Source organism: Neomonachus schauinslandi, chromosome 9 (assembly GCF_002201575.2).
Source record: "Neomonachus schauinslandi chromosome 9, ASM220157v2, whole genome shotgun sequence".
NCBI lineage: Eukaryota > Metazoa > Chordata > Mammalia > Carnivora > Phocidae > Neomonachus > Neomonachus schauinslandi.
In genome coordinates this window covers 107250731-107269765 of record NC_058411.1, presented here as the reverse complement: position 1 = coordinate 107269765, position 19035 = coordinate 107250731, and the positions used below count along the sequence as shown (strand labels likewise).

At 39.1% G+C, this 19035-nt stretch overlaps 1 protein-coding gene across 2 annotated transcripts in view; it reads right to left on the bottom strand.

Moving 5' to 3' along the window:
• Nucleotides 1–4056: 4056 nt before the first annotated feature.
• The window catches only part of GLCE (glucuronic acid epimerase), a 117265-nt gene continuing 102286 nt past the window's right edge, over nucleotides 4057–19035 (bottom strand). Inside the window, exons 2-4 of one of the 2 annotated variants that reach the window (XM_021693971.2) lie at nucleotides 16842–17437; nucleotides 13364–13609; nucleotides 4057–8056 (exon numbers count right to left, since the gene is read on the bottom strand). In XM_021693971.2, the coding sequence (XP_021549646.1) occupies nucleotides 7032–8056; nucleotides 13364–13609; nucleotides 16842–17424 (1854 nt within the window). In that variant the 5' untranslated portion in view covers nucleotides 17425–17437 and the 3' untranslated portion in view covers nucleotides 4057–7031. Of the gene's footprint in view, nucleotides 8057–13363; nucleotides 13610–16841; nucleotides 17464–19035 lie in introns of those variants that run through there. The other variant, XM_044918434.1, reaches the window with a different exon arrangement.

Sequence of the window (19035 nt, the reverse complement as noted above, 5' to 3'; positions counted from 1 at the left end):
TAATCATTTAATGGAACAAGTACCAATTTCAGCAGACCTGATAGAGTCTGTGATGAAACGGGCTAATTTGCTCATCTGCTGGGGCTTTCTCATCCCTGGGAGAGCTGCAGCCCTGGATGAGCACACTGCAGGGCTGCTGGGGTGGAGCCACGAGCAAGCAGAGATGGTCATGGCCTCAGGACGGTGGTTCAGAACACCGAACCTGGCTTCTAGACCTTGGTTTGTGAAATAACTGAAGAACCCCTAGCAAGTTGCTTAACTTCTTCAAGTTTGTTTCGTCAGCTCTACGGTTCACTTAATACCTCTTCCCAAGATTGTCAAAGGAATTAGAAAGAAGGCATGCAGAGTCCTTTTGCAAAAGCCTGTGGGCACTTGGCCACTTTAGCTGTTAGTATTGTCATTATTGCTTGGTCTTTGATTTTGGAAAGGGAAGGTTACCCCAAGCCTACCAGAGGAAGAGCATTCCAGGCTGCAATTCAAGGCAGGAATAGGATCTTCTCAATGTTTCTTGTTGGCAGGTAGCACAGGATTGGCAGGAAGGTGTTCAGGAAGTGTTTAGTGAAAAGAACTGCATAACCTTGAGCAAGTTACTCAAAGAACATCCTGTTTTCTCACCACCCCCCACCCCCCACCAGAGAAAGCTTTCACTCATGGGAAGCTGTGAGAGTCTGGGAGCACCTACAATGGTGCTTGTGCAAAGAGCATCAAGAAAGACCAATCAAAACCGTAGTTTGCTGTACCCAGACACTAAGAACTCAGAATATTCATTCAAGGGCACAGGCAGTTGCCGGGTTAATATCTTCTGTTGGGTACTTCCAGATGGAGATGGTGCCTCTTGTTGTTGCCTGCAGGAGTAGAGAAGATACACTCTCCTCCTGATTACCTTGTCACACCATTGATGGGATTTGAGAATTACTTTGGGGCCTTCCACTCCAATTGAACTACAGAGATTTAATTTCAGTGGTGTTAAAGAGGAAAGACAAAGTTAACAGGCATTAAATTAAAACCATGCACTTTTGCCAAGACATCCCTACCCCCACCTGGCCCCGGGGACTTCCTTCCTTCCTCTAGTCCCCAAAGAGATTAATGCTCTTTACCAGATTTTCGAAACTGAAACAGAGCAGCCCTTCTTATCTCAGTGCTTCCATGAGATGCAGATGAGAACAGAGCAGAACCCCAAGAAAATACCAGCTCTGCTGGGCGGTGGGGGGGGGGGGGTCGGGTGAGCTCAGTTGCCACAAGCGTGGGGTTGCCCCATAATATCCTACCTCAACTGTGTGTCTGCCATCAGTTCCTGGGCTGCTCGATTTCTGAGCCTTCACACACTCCTCCTTGGTGTGCTTTGCAGCCCTGTCATTTCCCAAAATCCTACTCCTGGAAAAGGATTAGCAAAATTACACAGTGTTGCTGCTACTTAACATTCAGGAAATGCAGCACACACACACAAGTTACCAATCACGCTCACCAGATGGCAAATGTAGCTCTTTTCACCAGAAAGTGAGCAGCGAACATTCAAATTCATCACCAATACATTTAAATGCACATCCATTTTCAATTTGATATCTTTGATGGGTTGGTATAATGAAAAGCAATATTTTATCCCTATATTGTTAACTATTTGTAACAGTTACAATAATGCAGACTTGAGATTTTTTAAAAGTTGTCCTTAAACAAATCTCACTATAACTTGCAATTTTTTTTTTAAAGATTTTATTTATTTATTTGAGAGAGAGAGAATGAGAGACAGAGAGCATGAGAGGGAGGAGGGTCAGAGGGAGAAGCAGACTCCCTGCCGAGCAGGGAGCCCGATGCGGGACTCGATCCCGGGACTCCAGAATCATGACCTGAGCTGAAGGCAGTCGCTTAACCAACTGAGCCACCCAGGCGCCCCTAACTTGCAATTTTGATACACGCTGTACCTATCTGTTTTTAATACCTCAGAGTTCTGTATTCAGAATGGGCTAATGGGAATGGCAAAGGGTAGGAAGACTAAGAATCTAGCAGCTGATGTTGGGGTCTGTGTATTTTTTTTAACACCACTGCTTAAGTTTAGTGGTTACCTTTTATTAGTTTCTAAATAACTTGAAGATCGATTAGTCTCTCTTATTGGACTGTATTACGAGACAGGAGTTGAGAGCCAGGGAGCCCTGTCTCCTGAGTCTCAAGTATAAATTTCTGCCCATCTAATGTTCCCTAAAGTTCTCAGAATTTTGGCCTTGGCTGGTTATCAACTAATTAAATGGTATCCCTGGCTCATTCCGTTTCTCTGCACTTAAGAGTGAAGAGTGGTTGTTATGAGCTGATTGTGTACTTCCCCCAAAATCCATGTTGAAGTCCTAACCTCTAGGACCTCAGGTTGTGACTGTGTTTGGAGATAGGACCTTTGAGAAGGTAATTAAGGTAAAATGAGGTCATATGAATGGGCCTGAATTCAATATGACTGGTGTCCGTATAAGAAGAGACTAGGACACAGACAACACACAGGGGGCGACCATGTAAGGACATAGCAAGGCAGCCGTCTACAAGCCAAGAGGCTTCAGAAGAAACCAAACCTGTTGACACCTTGATTTTGGATTTAGGCTCCAAAGATGTTAGAAAATAAATTTCCCTTGCTTAAGCCCCTTAGCCTGTGGTATTTTGTTACGGCAGCCCTAGGAAATACGGTGGTCCAGACTGGAGGAAAATGTATGTAATGTAGAATTTACATTATACATTTCTCTGTAACACAGACACTGTGTTATTAATCAGGGCTTGTTATTCTAAGTAACGGAAATCAAATCCAGCCAACTTAAGCACACATAAGGAATGCATCCTAAGGATACAGTGGTAGCTCGCGACACTGGAAGGACGCAGCTGGCCTCAGAAATGCGCTGGATCCAGGGCCTGGAGCGCTGTCAAGATTCTGTTTTCATCTCTGCTTTTCATGGCGTATCTGCTTCAGTTTTCTAATCTATCCCAATTTCGGATTCCTGGGGAAGAGACTCACTGGCCCAGCTTGAGTGAGGGACTCACCCCTCGCCCCGTGGTCCTGCTAAGAGGCGGCAGGGTCACAGGGCACACATCAGCTGTCAGGGCCCTGCGGGGAGGAGGCATTCTCAGGAAAGAAGAGCTCATCAGACTGTGGAATAAGTCCTCCATGCCAGGGAGGGTCTGTCCCCTCTCAAGGTCAATGGGGAGGCAAATATCTGAGGTTTCGTGTGCTACAGCAGAATGGCCAGTGTGTTAACAGTTTGGTTATAAACAGCAAAATCAAAGCAAGAGCAGACTGAGACCTCATCCAGACCCAGAACTGCTTGCAACCTATGGCTGTTTCCCAACTGAGAAGAGACAAAAAAGAGACACCAAGGATGTTGACAAAATATGTGCACCCATCAGCTAGAAGAAGTTGGTGACCCATTGAAATTCCATTATACAAATGGTGCAGAATGCTTATAACCCCAAAAATAATGTGCAAGGAAACACAACATAAACCCAGACTGGTCTCTGGTTTTATATGCATTTGGGGAGCCTATATCATTACTCTCGGAGAAGAAGAGGGGGAAAAGGATTAAACAATGCTTACTGATCTGGAGAAGACACAAGTATAGAAAATACAGGAAGGACAAACTTCCAAATAAATCAAAATCAGACAAAAATGGTGACCAGTCTGAATGAGCCTGGGAAAGGGCACCCTCACAGCTGCCATGCACCCTGTTTTTGCTCCTGTTACCCCCTCCTCTTCTTCTACCTGGTCCCCAGGCCCGAAGGCCCCACTTAGGCTCTGTCTCCTCCACAATACATTCCCTGACAACCACACGATTTGGCATTTTCTCTTTCTGAAACTGTTCTGTGGACACTGTGTCCCCATGTACCTGACACCTCCTAGGGGTGAGGCTCACGTGACAGGCTCTTCCCCACTTTGTCTTACAGGGCCTCATACACCTCTCGTGAACATCTGTTGCCTGACTAGTTGTCACCGGTTGAACAGAAAATGGTCAGAAATCCACTTGCTGGGCACACACACACACACACAAAAAACCAGATTAAAGAAGGAACAAATATCCACGTATATTCCTTTGAAGATAAAAACTTTATTTTACAATTTTATAAAGCAGCTTTACATGAAGCACAAACAATCCATTTACTTTGTATAGAAACAAAATACCTTTCCATCTGCAAAAAATCAAGTTTTGCTGTATAGAAAACTAGCATGTGCACATTGTGCTTAAACCGCAAAGTCTGTACAGCTTTACAAAGGACCACCCTTCAGCAGGGCATCCAGTAAACACTTTATTGCATATTTGACACATGGTCTCTAACCCACATGTGCAACGGAGGAGAAACAAGAACAACAACTGCAACAAGGAAGAAAACAGCAGCTTTCAGCGAGAGTCCGCACCTGGCGGAGGAAAGGACTGCCACATCTGGAGAGCTGTGCTTGTGCCGTTTCTGTATCTGCTCACCTACACTGGATGGTTTTTGGATGAAGCCTTTATGTACAACAATCCCAAAGGGTCAAACTTGACCTTCATCTGGAAACTTTGGGCTGGCTTTACAACTGAAGTGGCAACAGATTTAATTTGACATCAAAGCTAACTCAAGTGTGAAAAACGAATACTCATTATCTGGAAACAAAGAAAAATTTAAAGAAACAAAACAAAATAAAACTCTAAAATACCTTCCCCATTCTCTCTATGCTCAGAATAAGTAAACATTTTACATGATTTAAAAACCTATAAAGAACGCTGTAGGTGTTTCGGAACAAAAATGCGATTGATGGTCTTGGGCAGTGTTCCTCCACGTCTGCCCCGCAGATCACCTGCACCAGAAAGATCCGAATGCTTGTTAAAAATGCAGACTATCCTGCTTCCCAGGCAGACTTAGTGACTGTCGGCCTCTGTAGCTCAGGAAGCTCCCAGGTGATTCGGAGGCACCCGAAGCTGGAGAACCACTGGTGTACGCTGGCGGAGCTGCCACAGGTTCAACTCATCCTCTTAGAAAAATCTGGGATCACAAGAAAAATCAAGTTGCTGTTGCAACGTGGAAGGCAGTGTGAAACCAACAGCAGTGAAACAGCAATGTCATTTCTAGATCAAAATGTCTTTCCTTTTTCAGTGGAAAAGGACAGCCACATTGTTAAGGCACTGATATTTGTCTCGGAAGCAGTACCGTGCTGTTTTGGTGGATTCCCTTAGTCTGAAGGACCAGTATGCAAACACAAGGCAGAAGTCTGGACTGCTCTCAGTAATAACAAGTGAGATGAAGGGCAAAGGGTTTCCCGATTGGAGAAAGTTTATGTTGGGGCACTGAAATAAAAAAAGGAGTCCAGATATTCTTGTGGAGACATCTAATCATGTCTAAGAACGATAAAGGTCAAAAGCCAGGGGGAAGCTCAATAACCCACAACTGTCGTGTTGTGGGAGGAAGAGAGTTGTGGTCACGTAACGTGGGAGTTTAAGCTTCCTTCTCCGTGGCCGGTTTACTACTGTCTTCAGTGTACATCTATATTGTCTTCTCTGCTCCTGCTCCCTTTGCCACTAATATATATATTTTGCATGTTTATTCTATTCATAGATGTGTATATAGTTTCTGGTTTCTAAGTAGTGTCGGGAGGCTGAGTTCGATTTAAGATGCAGTACGTAGGCAAGTGCCCACGTGGCTCTTGATGTGCCTTTAATACAGGTCACAGACAAACTGCGATGTGTTTGTCAGACTCAGTCTCCTGAAAGTGTGGGGTCTCATATTTCAATCTGTATAAGTTACAGTATTCATTTAGTGTACTGTCATACATTCAACAAAAACAACAAAATCAACCTCGCTTGATTTTGATAATGCCTAAAACCCTATAGCAGACACTGCCCAGGGTACAAGGGTTGTGAAACCTATTTATGTGAGGTAAGGTATAGTGGGATAGAAAACCCAAACAAAGGTCTGGTTACACATGTACAGCAAACGTGGTAGCATCAATCACTTCTATCCAAGAGCTGAAATAATTTAAAATTAAAATTGCAAAGGAAAAACACTCATGTGCAGAGTCAATGGTCTGGAAAGTTGATGACCAAGAATGATCCAAAAGTAGGGAAAAAACCTGCCATGATTCTTGTATGTAATATCTGACGTAGTATTTTTCTTTAAAGAGGGGGAAAAAAAAATCCTGAAATGGTAGTGGGAATGGATTAGCCCCTTCCTCCAATAAAATTTCCACAATGTCCCAAAAATGTCCCCCAAAATAGACAAAACTCTCAAGTATAGTCTGAAATGAAATACAGAATTCTAGACAGTGACAAAAAGAAACCATCACAGCGGGGGTGGGGAGGGATCGGCTGATTATCAAATCTTTACTGATTGTAGATCAAGTTTCATAAAACATAACGTTTTTGTGATTTCTTGTGCAGTCAACAAGTTTTGTTTTAGTTGTGCTTACGTTATATAACTGTGAAGCCTGAACACTGGTTTTTAATTTACACATTTCAAGAAAACCGTACATTCAAAATATTCTCCATATATAACAAATTCAAGAAACGCAACACGAAATTCGCCAAGAAATTAATCTGTAGAAAAGAAACATCATTTTAAAAAGTTGCACACAGTCCACTATTCAGGCTGCGAGTACACATTTACTGTATTACAGCACATTATTTTTTAAAGTTTGTTTCCAACATAAACATAAATCATCACATTTTAAAAGAGACCCATACTAAGTTTTCAGGTAAGTGCCGGACAGTTGGCCAGTAACAGCTACTTACCAGTGTCTTCCCCAGACCCAGGGGGACTGGACTGTCTGTGGAACTGTAGACGTTATGTAATAAGCAAGGCAAAGTTAAACATCTCTGTTCAGCCATCGACTAAACACTTTTCTGCTCCAAGTGCCACCTATGTTTTGAAACACCCAACCCATAGAATGCAATTATCTCAGAAGACTGGTTTATCACTTCGATGTAATCCACAAAAACCTAGCATACCACCTTTTAAAACGTGCCTAAGCTCTGCTGAGATAGAGCCCATGGTTTTTGTGTACGGCAGAGGCTGAAAGACGATTTTGGTTCTGAGCTCTAGTTGTGCTTTGCCCTGCTGCCTTTAAGGTAGCTTTTCCACCTCTTGACAAATTCTTTGAAGACTGGGGACTCATCGATGGTGCTGAGTAGCTGCAGCTGATTGATGTGGGTGGTGTGGTAGTCCCAGCGGGCCAGGTTGGGGGCAATGCCAAGCATGAAGTGGCGGAGGTCATAGATGGTCCCTGAGCCAGTGTCATACAAGGGGAGCATGGCTTTAAGAGATTCCATGCCTCGCTCGTACAAGGACCTTGCTTCTTTCCCAAGTTTTTCCCCTGCAGTTTCTTTTAAGTCATACAGCCCAATTAAAGAATACATAAAGCCATTTAAAACGAAAGAGCTAGGTGTGGTTGGATATTCTTCATACCAGTCGTGTTTATTCATAAACACAGCCTTAACTCCATGCTGCTCTGACAGAAACTTGTAAGGGGCTGTTGCCCTTAAAGCTGAACTGAGGAATAAATGGTCTTTTGTCAACAGATAGGCCCTGACTAATGTAGAAATGGCTTGCCCTTGGGCCATGGCAGAGTACCACCCTGGCTCTAAAGACTTGAACCCCTCTCCTAACTTACGGGTCACCATAATTGGCCAGCCACCTTTCTCATCCTGGTTCCTTACCAGCCAATCACTGGCAGCAAAGAATGCGGCCATGTGGGCTGTGGTGGAGATGGTAATGTTGTCGAGGAATCCTTTCCCTTTTGCAATCAACCTAACCACCTTTTTGGGCATTATTTTGGTTGGCTTGACAGCTTTTGTGTTGGAAAGACCCACTCCTTTCCTGAGGTCAGTGACCAGGTCCCTTGTAACCGTGCTCCATGAAGTTCTAGGCCCAATGCCATAGTATATGTCTCTTTCTTTAAAAGCAATTAGTTGGGTATTTGAGACATAATGTACAGTGAAGAGCTGATTTTTTTCTGTGGTCTCTAGAACCACGGACACACTTCCATTTGTCAAGAACTTGAGGTCAAATGAAATAATAAAATCTTTTGTGTTCCCCAGTTGCAAGGATACACCTTCACTGGTTTCTGTAGGGGAAAAACATACCAACAAAGGCTAGTTAAAAGAAAAGCTCTTTGTATTAAAAGTTAATTGCAATTCATCTTTGATAACCACTAGCCACACAAAATTAACACTTCAATATTTTGTGTCCTATCATCATCATCATCATCATTTTACTAAAGTAACCATAAACAAATGATAGAATTGATGAGTCCATGATGGCTTTCAAGCATCAGGCCTAATTTACATTAGAGGGTTAAGAGCAAATGGATAAGGTACTGTTGATCAAACTGCCTTTTCTAGATCAAATGCTAGCTGATCAATAATCAATGACTGTTCTAATATATCCATTTTATAAAAAGAAAAAAAAAAAACAAAATTGGCTCAGCACATTTTGTGAGAAGCTAGATTACACACGAATTAAATTTTTTTATTTAATTAACATTTAGTAGATATTTACTATGTTCTAATTTATATATTATATTAACTCACATTAACTCATTTATTCCTCATATTAACTCTATTTTAATCCTCATAACAATTGCAAGAGTAGTGCTATTATTACTCTTATCCAATGGCTGACAAACTGAGACACAGGGAATTTAAGATACAAAATGCTGAACCTAGGTTGCCTAGTCTGGCTCCACAATACACACTTTTTTTTTTAAGTTTGTTTACTTTTTTTGTAATCTCTATACCCAATGTGGGGCTCGAACTCCTGACTCCAAGATCAAGAGTTGCACACTCGGGGCGCCTGGGTGGCTCAGTTGATTGAGCGACTGCCTTCGGCTCAGGTCATGATCCTGGAGTCCCGGGATCGAGTCCCGCATCGGGCTTCCTGCTCAGCGGGGAGCCTGCTTCTCCCTCTGACCCTTCCCCCTCTCATGTGCTCTCTGTCTCTCTCATTCTCTCTGTCTCAAATAAATAAATAAAATCTTTACAAAAAAAAAAAAAAAAAAAAGAGTTGCACACTCTCCCAGCTGAGCCAGCCAGGCACCCCTCCACAATACACTCTTAATTACTAAATGATGCTGAAAATGATCGGTTTGTTTTCAGATATTTGCTGGAATTGTGAATAAAATTTCTGAAAATTAAGTAATGGGCTCAGGTAGTCAACAAGAAGTGATGGATACTGGGGGAGGATGAGGGAGAAGCATAGGATTTGGAGTTAAAAAAAAAAAAAAAGCCCAAACCCCACAAAACCTTGTTTGAATTGTTTCTCTTCTACTTCCTAGCTTTGAGATGTTCAAGATGAAATAGCTCTTTGAACTTGTTTCTTCACATGTTAAATAGAGATAATATTACTTTGTAAGGTAATTGGGAGGATTAAAAAAAAGACAGTGGCTTAGAACAAAGTGAACATTGATAGCGATTATGATTATTATTATTTTGAAGCCATTGGCTTTCAGAGACTGATAAAATAGTAACAGCTGTTTTGTCTGGCAAATTACCAAATAGGAAATCTCTCTTGCATATCTATAGTACAATGATGGTGGGTTCCCAGAAAGCTGACTTTCTGAATACTGCTGGTCTAGATATACCAAGAAAAGAAACAGAGCGTATTACAACCTATCAGCAGCAGCAGCAGCAGCAAGAACAACAACAACACCAAATAGGTAGTGCATATTTTATATATAACCTTAAAGGTAAATATGCCTTGATCTCTATGAAACTTACATTTTCGAAACACATTCTCATGTGTTATCGCGAATGATCCTTACAATAATCTGAGGCTGGTAGAGCAGGAATTACTACTTCCATTTTAGAGATGAAGATATGGAAGCTTTGCAAGGTTAAAAGGTTTGCCCCAACTAGTGGTAGAGTAGGGACCAGAAACCAGGATTCCTGGACCCAAGTTCAAAGACTGTGAAAAAGAAATGATACTGGATATGGCATTCTAATGAGCATAATATTGGTGGAAGAGTTATTTCTCTTAAACATAGCCACAGAATCACATCCACTTTGAGGAGTTCTCGAGGAAATCTTCAGTGTGTCACCAGGAGCAAGGACGAAATGTGGACTGATGACAGTGTATACAGTGTGATTAACTTGGAGAGTCTTAGCATGTTGAGTTGGCTGTTCAACTCCCCCTGCACTGGACTCTACCAGTGTGGGATATAATTGATCCAAGGTCCTTAATGATTCCATTTGATGGAACAATCATGGAAGTGGTATAAGGAATGAGAACATCTTGATAGATTTACACATCAAATGATGCTTTGAGTGACTTTTTAGAAAGTGATTTCAGAAGCATACTTCTAATAAAAATCCATTTTATCTGGAAAAATGTCAACATGCAATCTCTTAACTAGCATTTTCCTACATCTATGGTAAAATGGAATCTGACGCTCAATACAACATTTCTGAAACACTGCAGGATTCTGAATTGACTGATGAATCGCTCAAGTTTCAATTATATTCAGTAGAGAAGGCTATCTTGAGTGTTCCTTATTTTTTCATTCTTAGGGTAATGCCTCATTAATAAGGCAATATTACTAACCATGACATCCATTCTCACGAAACTGGGTAACAGTGATCCAACTTTATTAGTCCAAATGGGAGGAAGCTGAACCTATTTTCCTCCCAGAATTCCATTCTAATTCACTTTATGAATACAAATCTATGAAATGATATGGTCTCAATTACCTTATGTTTCACTATAACAGATTAGTTCAAAGAACTCAGTAATAAATTATGTCACGGGATATAACCTTTCAAAAAAACTATTTTCCTAAAACTCCATCACCACCAGAGGGGGTTACTGAGCCACACAGGAGAAGAGACAAAGTCCCAATTCCCGACATGAATCAACCAACAGACAATCGTAGTCTTCACAACAATCCTGTAAGTCTTTTAATTTCCATTTTCTAGATATACAGAGTAGTTAAAGTAGTCAGCATTGCTCAGAAGGATCCAAATGGTAGCAAATGGGATGTGAGTGTGGTTGTGGCAACCACTTTGGAAATGCAGCAGGCAAGGTCTGAGCTCTACTGAAGGTATTATGCTATCTGGAGACCCCTGCTTTAAATCTATTAGTAGAAAGTTTTGGGTTTTCCATTTTTTGAAATCCATGACTCTTTTTCTCTCTGAGCAGTTAAACCTGGTAGTCACTACAAGTGTTTATTCTTGGCATATGTGGTAGTGTATATGTCCCTTTAGGTAACAAAGGACGATAAACATTTAAGGACAGTCTTTAAATCAATGTTTTCACCCGTAACACAAACCATTATTATTCATTCGTTTTAATCAACAGGTTTACTGGGTGCAGTGAGAAGTCCTCCTTACTCAGAACCTTGAGGAATACCAAGCAATAAGGGCCAGGCAAAAGAAGAGAAGCTCACAAGAAGTCTGAGAAAGAATGGCTACACAGAGATAGGGGAGAAAGTGAGGTCATGCAAATGAAGTGGAGAGAGTGCTTCCGGAAAGGGAAAGCTAATTTAATTTAATAGAGTACGACAGGTATAAAGTTTCAGTTCATTCAATTTTAAAATTAGGCAGAGGAACAAAACATTATTCAACAAACAAAAGAATAAAAATATGATGCAGACCCATGTTCTGGTTCTTTCTTCTAGACAACTTAATTTCCTTTCAGGGAAAACAATTCAAGACCCAAAAAGAAAAGAAAAAATAAAAGGCCAACAGCATTTGTCCCCTGGTCCTCCAGAGACTCACTTCATTGAGGCCTATGCTTTTATATACAGTTGCAATTTCTTCTCAACAGCGATTCTCTGAATTTATCTCCCATGAAGTCTACATCCTCTGAAAAGCCTCATCTTCCCATATCTGTCTTCAATACAACAGTCTCACCTCTTTGATTCCCTTCTCCTGCTCTGAGCAACAACTCCCATGTAATTCCAACTCACTTGCCCTCAAACACTTGGATCAAATGCACCTCTAGGCATGCCCAAGATATCAAAACAAGCACCCCATTCCCAGTTAGCACACTCCCACCAATAGTAGTTATAGATGCAGTAGTTTTATCTCCATGGGCTGCAGAATGAAGAGGTAAAGTGAGGGTCCCTCACGTAGTATGAGGAGACTTATCTTTTGTATTACCCAGGGCATCCAGAAGTGCACAATGAAATCTATTGCTTTAAATAGGATAGAGTTCAAAGAACTGTTCTAGAAAACTTGCCAGCATTTGAGGAGATCAAGATTAGGACTGCTGTTTTCTACCCTAATCCAGACAACATTATTGATTAGTGCAAAAATAAGCTCCTTGGGTACAAACAAATGTCCTTTTGCAAAGTCTAATCATGTTCTGCTACAATAATCTCTTAGGTATCACAAGCTACATATTCTTAAACATCTCAACATACTTTCTCACCAGTCAAGCAAAGAGGCTCTATGTACTGGAATATCACAGAATACCATAGGAGAAAAGAAGTTCTAGTCACAGAATAAAAACTAAAGGTCACCCATTATTTGCACTGCATTAAGCACTCATAAATCTATTACTTAAGGCCATCTAGAATGAGTAGATTTGTATTGTGGCTTTCAAGGTCTGTGAATTACACGGTCATCAATAAAGGACAAGGAGAGAATACAGAAGAGGTCTTATAACCTTTTCTCTCATTTTATTTACCGACTGAAAGGTTGGGGGTGGGGCGGAAGGAGTTCTGTTCTTGACAACATTTCCCCATAGAGAATTAAGCCTGAGGTGCTAACTAAAATTATTTCATTGTCTTTTTAAGTAATGGACTCATTAATTCTCATGGATATTGATCAGTGGAGAAAAATATATTACAAGCTAATTAATGAGACTGTCTTACTAAAAGGGGAAATGTTGCATAAAGTTAATTTGATTTTATAAATGATTTTATTAATGAAATGGTTTTATATGAAGTTTGAGACAATCTACTGCATTAACAAAACTCAATATGAGAAGCAGGCCTGGTTGCTAATGCTGTAATATCTTGAAAAAATAAAAAGCTGCTGGTAAAAAAACAGGCAAAGGAAAGGATGGCATGCTCTATAAAGAATTTCTACCTTAATGCAAAATAGTTTAAAAGTTAAAGAATTAAATACTGTACTGAAATACTAAAATGAACTAAGGAGCATCATTCCTATGGGACACAGATCCCCGGAAGGAGATCTAAATATTCAGTCTATGGTTTGGCTTTTCACACGGTAAGTGTTTTTTTTTTATAACCTTGGATTTTTAGCTGTTCTTTTTCTAGGGATTTCACTTGGGTAACACCATTTGTTTCTTTATATAGATATAAAGGGTCTGCTAATGTGCTTTTTAAAACCATAAAAACAATTTTAAGGGAGTATCAGGTGCCATAAATCAACATAAAATTAGCAGGCACATATAATAATACCTCACTTACCTGGAGCAATGAACTGTTTAACATTGGTGAATCTAGACTTATCAGCCACACTAGCCATAAAGCACCCCTTTGGCACGGTCCAGTCATTAGGCTTGCTGTTTCTGTCCCTGTCTTCTGCTGTTTCATATACCTCTATGTGAGGGGGTTTCTCAGTTAGATTCTTGCTGTAATGACTTAACCCATACTGTGCAATCTGGATTGGGTAGAAATAGCCTTGAGGTCCCCACTGTGTAGATAAAGGTACACCTATAAAATAGAGAAACAAAATAAATAACCATGTCTGGACACTTACAAGTGTATTCTGAACACCACTCTTTACTGTTTTACCTCTGGGGCATGTTATAGGCTTATCTGCAACTTTTAAGCTTCTGTATTATACCGTTTTCATAATTACTTAAAAAAAAACTAGTATTAAATTAATCAGATATGAAAAACAAAATGAAGGTTTCTTTTCACTCTCATTCAGTATCTGTTAACAGCAATGCAATGTTGTAGATTATCTTTTAAGGATTGACTTTTTACGTGTAACTTTTGCTCATAGCTATAGATGTCCTGTTTCATAACCCTGTTTCATACATTCAAATTTTGTACAATTTAAATACACGTAGATAATGTTACCACAGGTTCATCCTAAAATATTAATCATGAAATTTTCTTAAATGTTTGTATTAACATTCAAGTTAATTACATACTCCTCTCTCTCTCCAAAGTCAAGATGTGGTCTAATACATATACCATGTGATGGCTAAAGTATTTGCTTAAGGAGCCAGTTATAACTAGGCAACTTAAAGTATAAACACAGCTTGCAATTCTTTTTCATATCCTTCATGTCAAAATATAATTCTTGAGAACAAGGTGTGTTTTTTTAATGAATTAAAATTGCACATTTAACCATAGATTTTTGACATAATTCATTAATGGATTACCCCTTTAAGGTTCTAAGCAAAACTTTTAAATGTTTGGTATTAGTGTTTTAGTAATTTTCTATATGGGAAATACAATAATATTACATTGCACAGAATATTGTATTGTTGCATCATGGTCTATGGGCTGAGAGATAAGCTCCTCTCTGTAGTTCTAAAATAAATCTACAAGCATCAGATAGGCACAGCAGAAGCTAAAACCTACAAAACCATGTGTGTGATGTAGTTTCAAAACAGTTTAAGGATTTAGGAACCATAAGGGCTAAGAAACCTAGGCTACAGATAAGCTCTTGACTTGTATTTTTTTCTCCAAGGGCAGGCTCCCCCCCCACTCCATTCAAATAGAATTATTTTCACTTAATAAAAGGAAGGTTTATACAGGATCTCATTAAAGATGGGTGATAACTGTAACAATGTGCGACCAGCATAAGAATCGACAGACTGATCAATGAACAAGAATAGTAGGCCAGAAACTTATTCTGCTATTCAAAATGGCTTAACGTAACGATAAAGACTGCATCATGAATCATTGGGGAAAAAAGATCATTCAATACATGTGAAAGGAAAAATCTGAAATTATACCCTGACCTTGTACCCTTTAACAAAATATAAATCAATCTGGCTAGCCTAAAGACTTGAATGTAAAAAAAAACACAACCCTAATAAAACTACTAGAGAAAATACAGATGAATAGCCAATCATCATGTGGCAATGACTTTCTAAGCATAAAAGAAGTAAAAAAAAAAAATTTAAAAAGTCTGTAAGTTCAGTAAATACAACTAAAAACTACTAAAACTAACAAATCATAAGTAAAATGAAAGACAACCAAACTGAAGAAAATCTTTAACAAATGCAGCAAAGTATCATTATCCTTACTATAAATAGAAAAGTTCACATGAATATTTAAAGAACCCACTAATCACATTAGAAAAAGGGGAAATAAGATCAAGATTTTATTATGATTAGAAGCATATGAAAAGTGTATGTGGCCTCACTGATGGTTACAGAAAGCGAATGAGATCCCTTTGTAAACAACAGATTAAAAAAACAATGTTCCATGACAGCAAGAGTGGGGTGACAAGAGCACCCTTCCTGGAGGCACAAGTAGGTTCAAACTTTTTGGAAAACAGTTTAGCAAAACAGATCAATTTATATTATTTGACACGGCAGTTTATAGATCAATTTATATTATTTGACACGGCAGTTTATTTCCTAGGAAACTACTCCGAGACTATAATTAAAATAGCAAATGATGAACTATGAATATCTATACCATTACATATAAAAGCAAAAAACTGGAAATGACCTAAGTAGCCAACTAAAGAGAAAGGCTGCAAGTATTACACGTACCATGGCATATTCTTACTATGAATACTAGTCATTAAAATAGTCAATAAATATTCAATAACAAGGGGAAATAATCAAGATAGTTTAGATGAAAAAAGAATATAAATTGACCATACAGTATGATCCCAACTTGTTTAAAAAATGTGTCTCTACAACAACAAAAAGATTGGAAAAACATATCAAAATATTATTTAACAAAGGTTATGGGTACTTTTTACTTTTTCTTTAGCATCTAAACATCTTATACATTTTATACAACATATAAACATTTTATACATTTTATAAAATTTATGTGAAAAGGTTTGGTGATGGCTAAGTATAGTATATAAGTATTACAATGTTGTATAAGTATCATTTCAACTATGTTAAGACATAGGCCTACATACAAAGACGTGCAGAGAATATACAAAAATGGTAATAATTATCTTGAAGTGGTATGAATATAAGTGAATTTGGCCCTTCCTTCTTGTGAACATTTGGTAGAGATATTATAAAAAACTTAAAATATTAAGATATTGAAATCACTTTTTATAGAATGAGGAAAATAAAATAAAATTTAAACTAAGCAATCTTAAAACACACTAAGCTCTTTCCTTTGGTTAAATGATATATTTTAAAGTCAAATTCAATTTGGCTTTCTGATCAATCTTAGGTTTGAAATACAAATTCTAAAATGTACTGATTATACCCATAAGATTTGAAAGACAATATATAATAGACTATAGGAGTATAGTATAAAAGGTCAGAGAAAATGGTGCCTATGTGTTATCTTGTTCTGAGGACTTTAAACCTCCATCCAGAAATGATACTTGGCTAATGTGGTAACAAGATGGCATTGGTACACAATCCAATTGGTCCATTGGTCTCTCCCGTTCCCATCTCCTCTCATAGGACAATAACTATATTTTAATGCAAAATTTTTGGAGATGCTGTGCCTTTACCTTACCGGTGAGAATTTCAGATGCTGAGGCAGGTTAATGAAATAATCCTATTTGATCAGGCATGATCTTCTTGCAGCCCTTAAATCACATCATCCAGAAAACTGCCCCAGGTTCAGACTTCACCTGTTCCTTCTTGCTAAGTCAGAGTGACAAATGGTCTCTTGATAGTAAGCTATGTATGTACTTGCTAGATAATTAACACCTACAACTTGTTACTCCTCAACACAATCAGGATAGAAAAATGCAGTGGAGCAGGCAGATACCAACCTTCAACCCCACTTATGCACTTGACTCTGTCCCGGACTTCCACATTGTAGCCTTCAAAGGACATAAACACACCATCAGGGTGATACGGGGCTCTCTGTGCATAGACTTTGGAATAGCTATGAGAGAATTCAAACCGATCATAGCCATCATATTGAACCACCTTTCCATATACATCAAAATATTTCTCTACCCAAGTGAATGGAAGAAAGACTTCATTTCCCTCTCGTCTCCCTTTAATTGTGTGTTCATCATTTATGAGACAGTCAATTTCTTCATATTTGAGCCCTAACACCTTGCTTCCCCCATTGCTGTTGAAGCTCCCAACAACAGGGGGTGCTTTCTGCTGTTCCTGAGGGAATGCCTCCTCAGACTGTTTGGCCATGTGGTTCACATAGTTGTTACTCTCAGATGCTGCTGCTCTTTTTTCTAATCCATCCACTCTGAAGCCACTACTCAAGTGCCGTGGAAACTGGATCGCTTTATCGCTGGAACATTTATTCCACAAAAGTACTGTGACCAAAGTGAAGAGTGTGCAGATGATAATCAGAGTCTTATAGTTGACCCGAGCTGCCAAGCAACGCATATTCAGACCATACCTATGGAGGCAAGAAGAAAAATTCATGCAAAGATGTATTGCAGACATTTCATAGGATAAGGTTTTATTTTTTTTATATTGAACCACACTAAGGCAATTTTATTCACTGTAGCAATCTGATCAGATTTAAAATTACTAACTCAAACTTTTCAGCAGAGACAAAGAAAAGGCAAGAGGAGCTTCCCCCTCTTAAAATACTTAGTGTGACCCTTTAAAACAGATATTCTCAAACTTTCTGTTTGTGACTCTCTTGGTATCTTAGTAATTGTTTCAAAGTCTCTGGGCCAAAAGAAATACCTAATAGTTTCATTTATTAAGTAGTTGGGTCCAAACAACTTAATGTATTATTTTTGTTCCAACAAGTTAGCTGTTTGAAAAAACATAATGGGTATTGTTACGGTAAACACTGACATCCATGTTGCCAAATCCAACCGTGAATTTTTAGTGCTCATCCTACTTGACTTCTCAGCAGCATAAATAGTCAGTGACTCTTTCCTACTGGAAACACTTTCTTCTCATGGCTTCCAGGGCACCATCTTCTTGTGGTTCTCCTTATACGTCACTGGCTACTCCTCCTCAGTCATCTCTGATCATTCTTTCTCATCCCCCTGACCCTGAAGTGTTAGCGTGCCTTAGAGTCTCGGTCCTCACACCTCTTTATCTCTATTCACTCCTAGGTGATCTCACCCACTCTCATGGCTTTAAATACACTTTATATGCTGACTACTTCCAAAATTCCATCTCTAAGCCAGACCTTTCTTCGGAACTGCAGACACATATATTTAAGTGCCAATACAAGTAGCTGACATCTTTACTTGGAGGTCAAATAGACTTCTGAAACATCCAAAACAACTCCGTCTTTTCCCCCATCCTGTTTCTCTTTTCCTACTGCTCAGACCAGAAACCTCTACTCCTTTTTTGCTCACCCCATATCCGATCAGTCAGGAAATGTTGTTGGCTCTACCTTCAAATTATACCCAGAATCTGACCTCTTTCCCCCAACTCCACTATTACCACCACATCCAAGCCACTGTCATCTTTTACTTGGAATACTGCAGTGATGTCCAAACTGGTCTCCTTATTTCTACCCTTGCTCTACTATTCTACCCCCAAGTCTATTTTCAACAATAGCCAGTAGAATGATGCTTTTAAATATAAGCCAGATCATGTCACTCCAATCAAGATGAGAGAAGAATCTGATGCTGTTGCCCCTGCTGGCCATATGGTGTATCAGCCAGTTGTGACTGCAATTAAAAAGTAGTCCTGAATTGCCTGTTGTTGAGGTCACTGGGCTATGGAAAATTATGGAATTAGTCTCCTTACTGTTTGCTACGGTAGCTCTATAATTTATTTTATGGTATAAATCCACAACTACTTACTTTACTGTTTATAATTCTTTATCCCCTTTTTTTCTCTCAATAAACCCTTTTGGCAGCAATGAGATTTTTTAAAAAATCAAACCCCAAAATGAAAATGTTTAGTGAAATATTACACAATAATTTTCTATTTTTTAAGAAAGCTGATGGTGAAAGTGTAATTCCTTAGATCGATCTATCTATCTATCTATCTATCTATCTATCTATCTATCTATCTATCTAT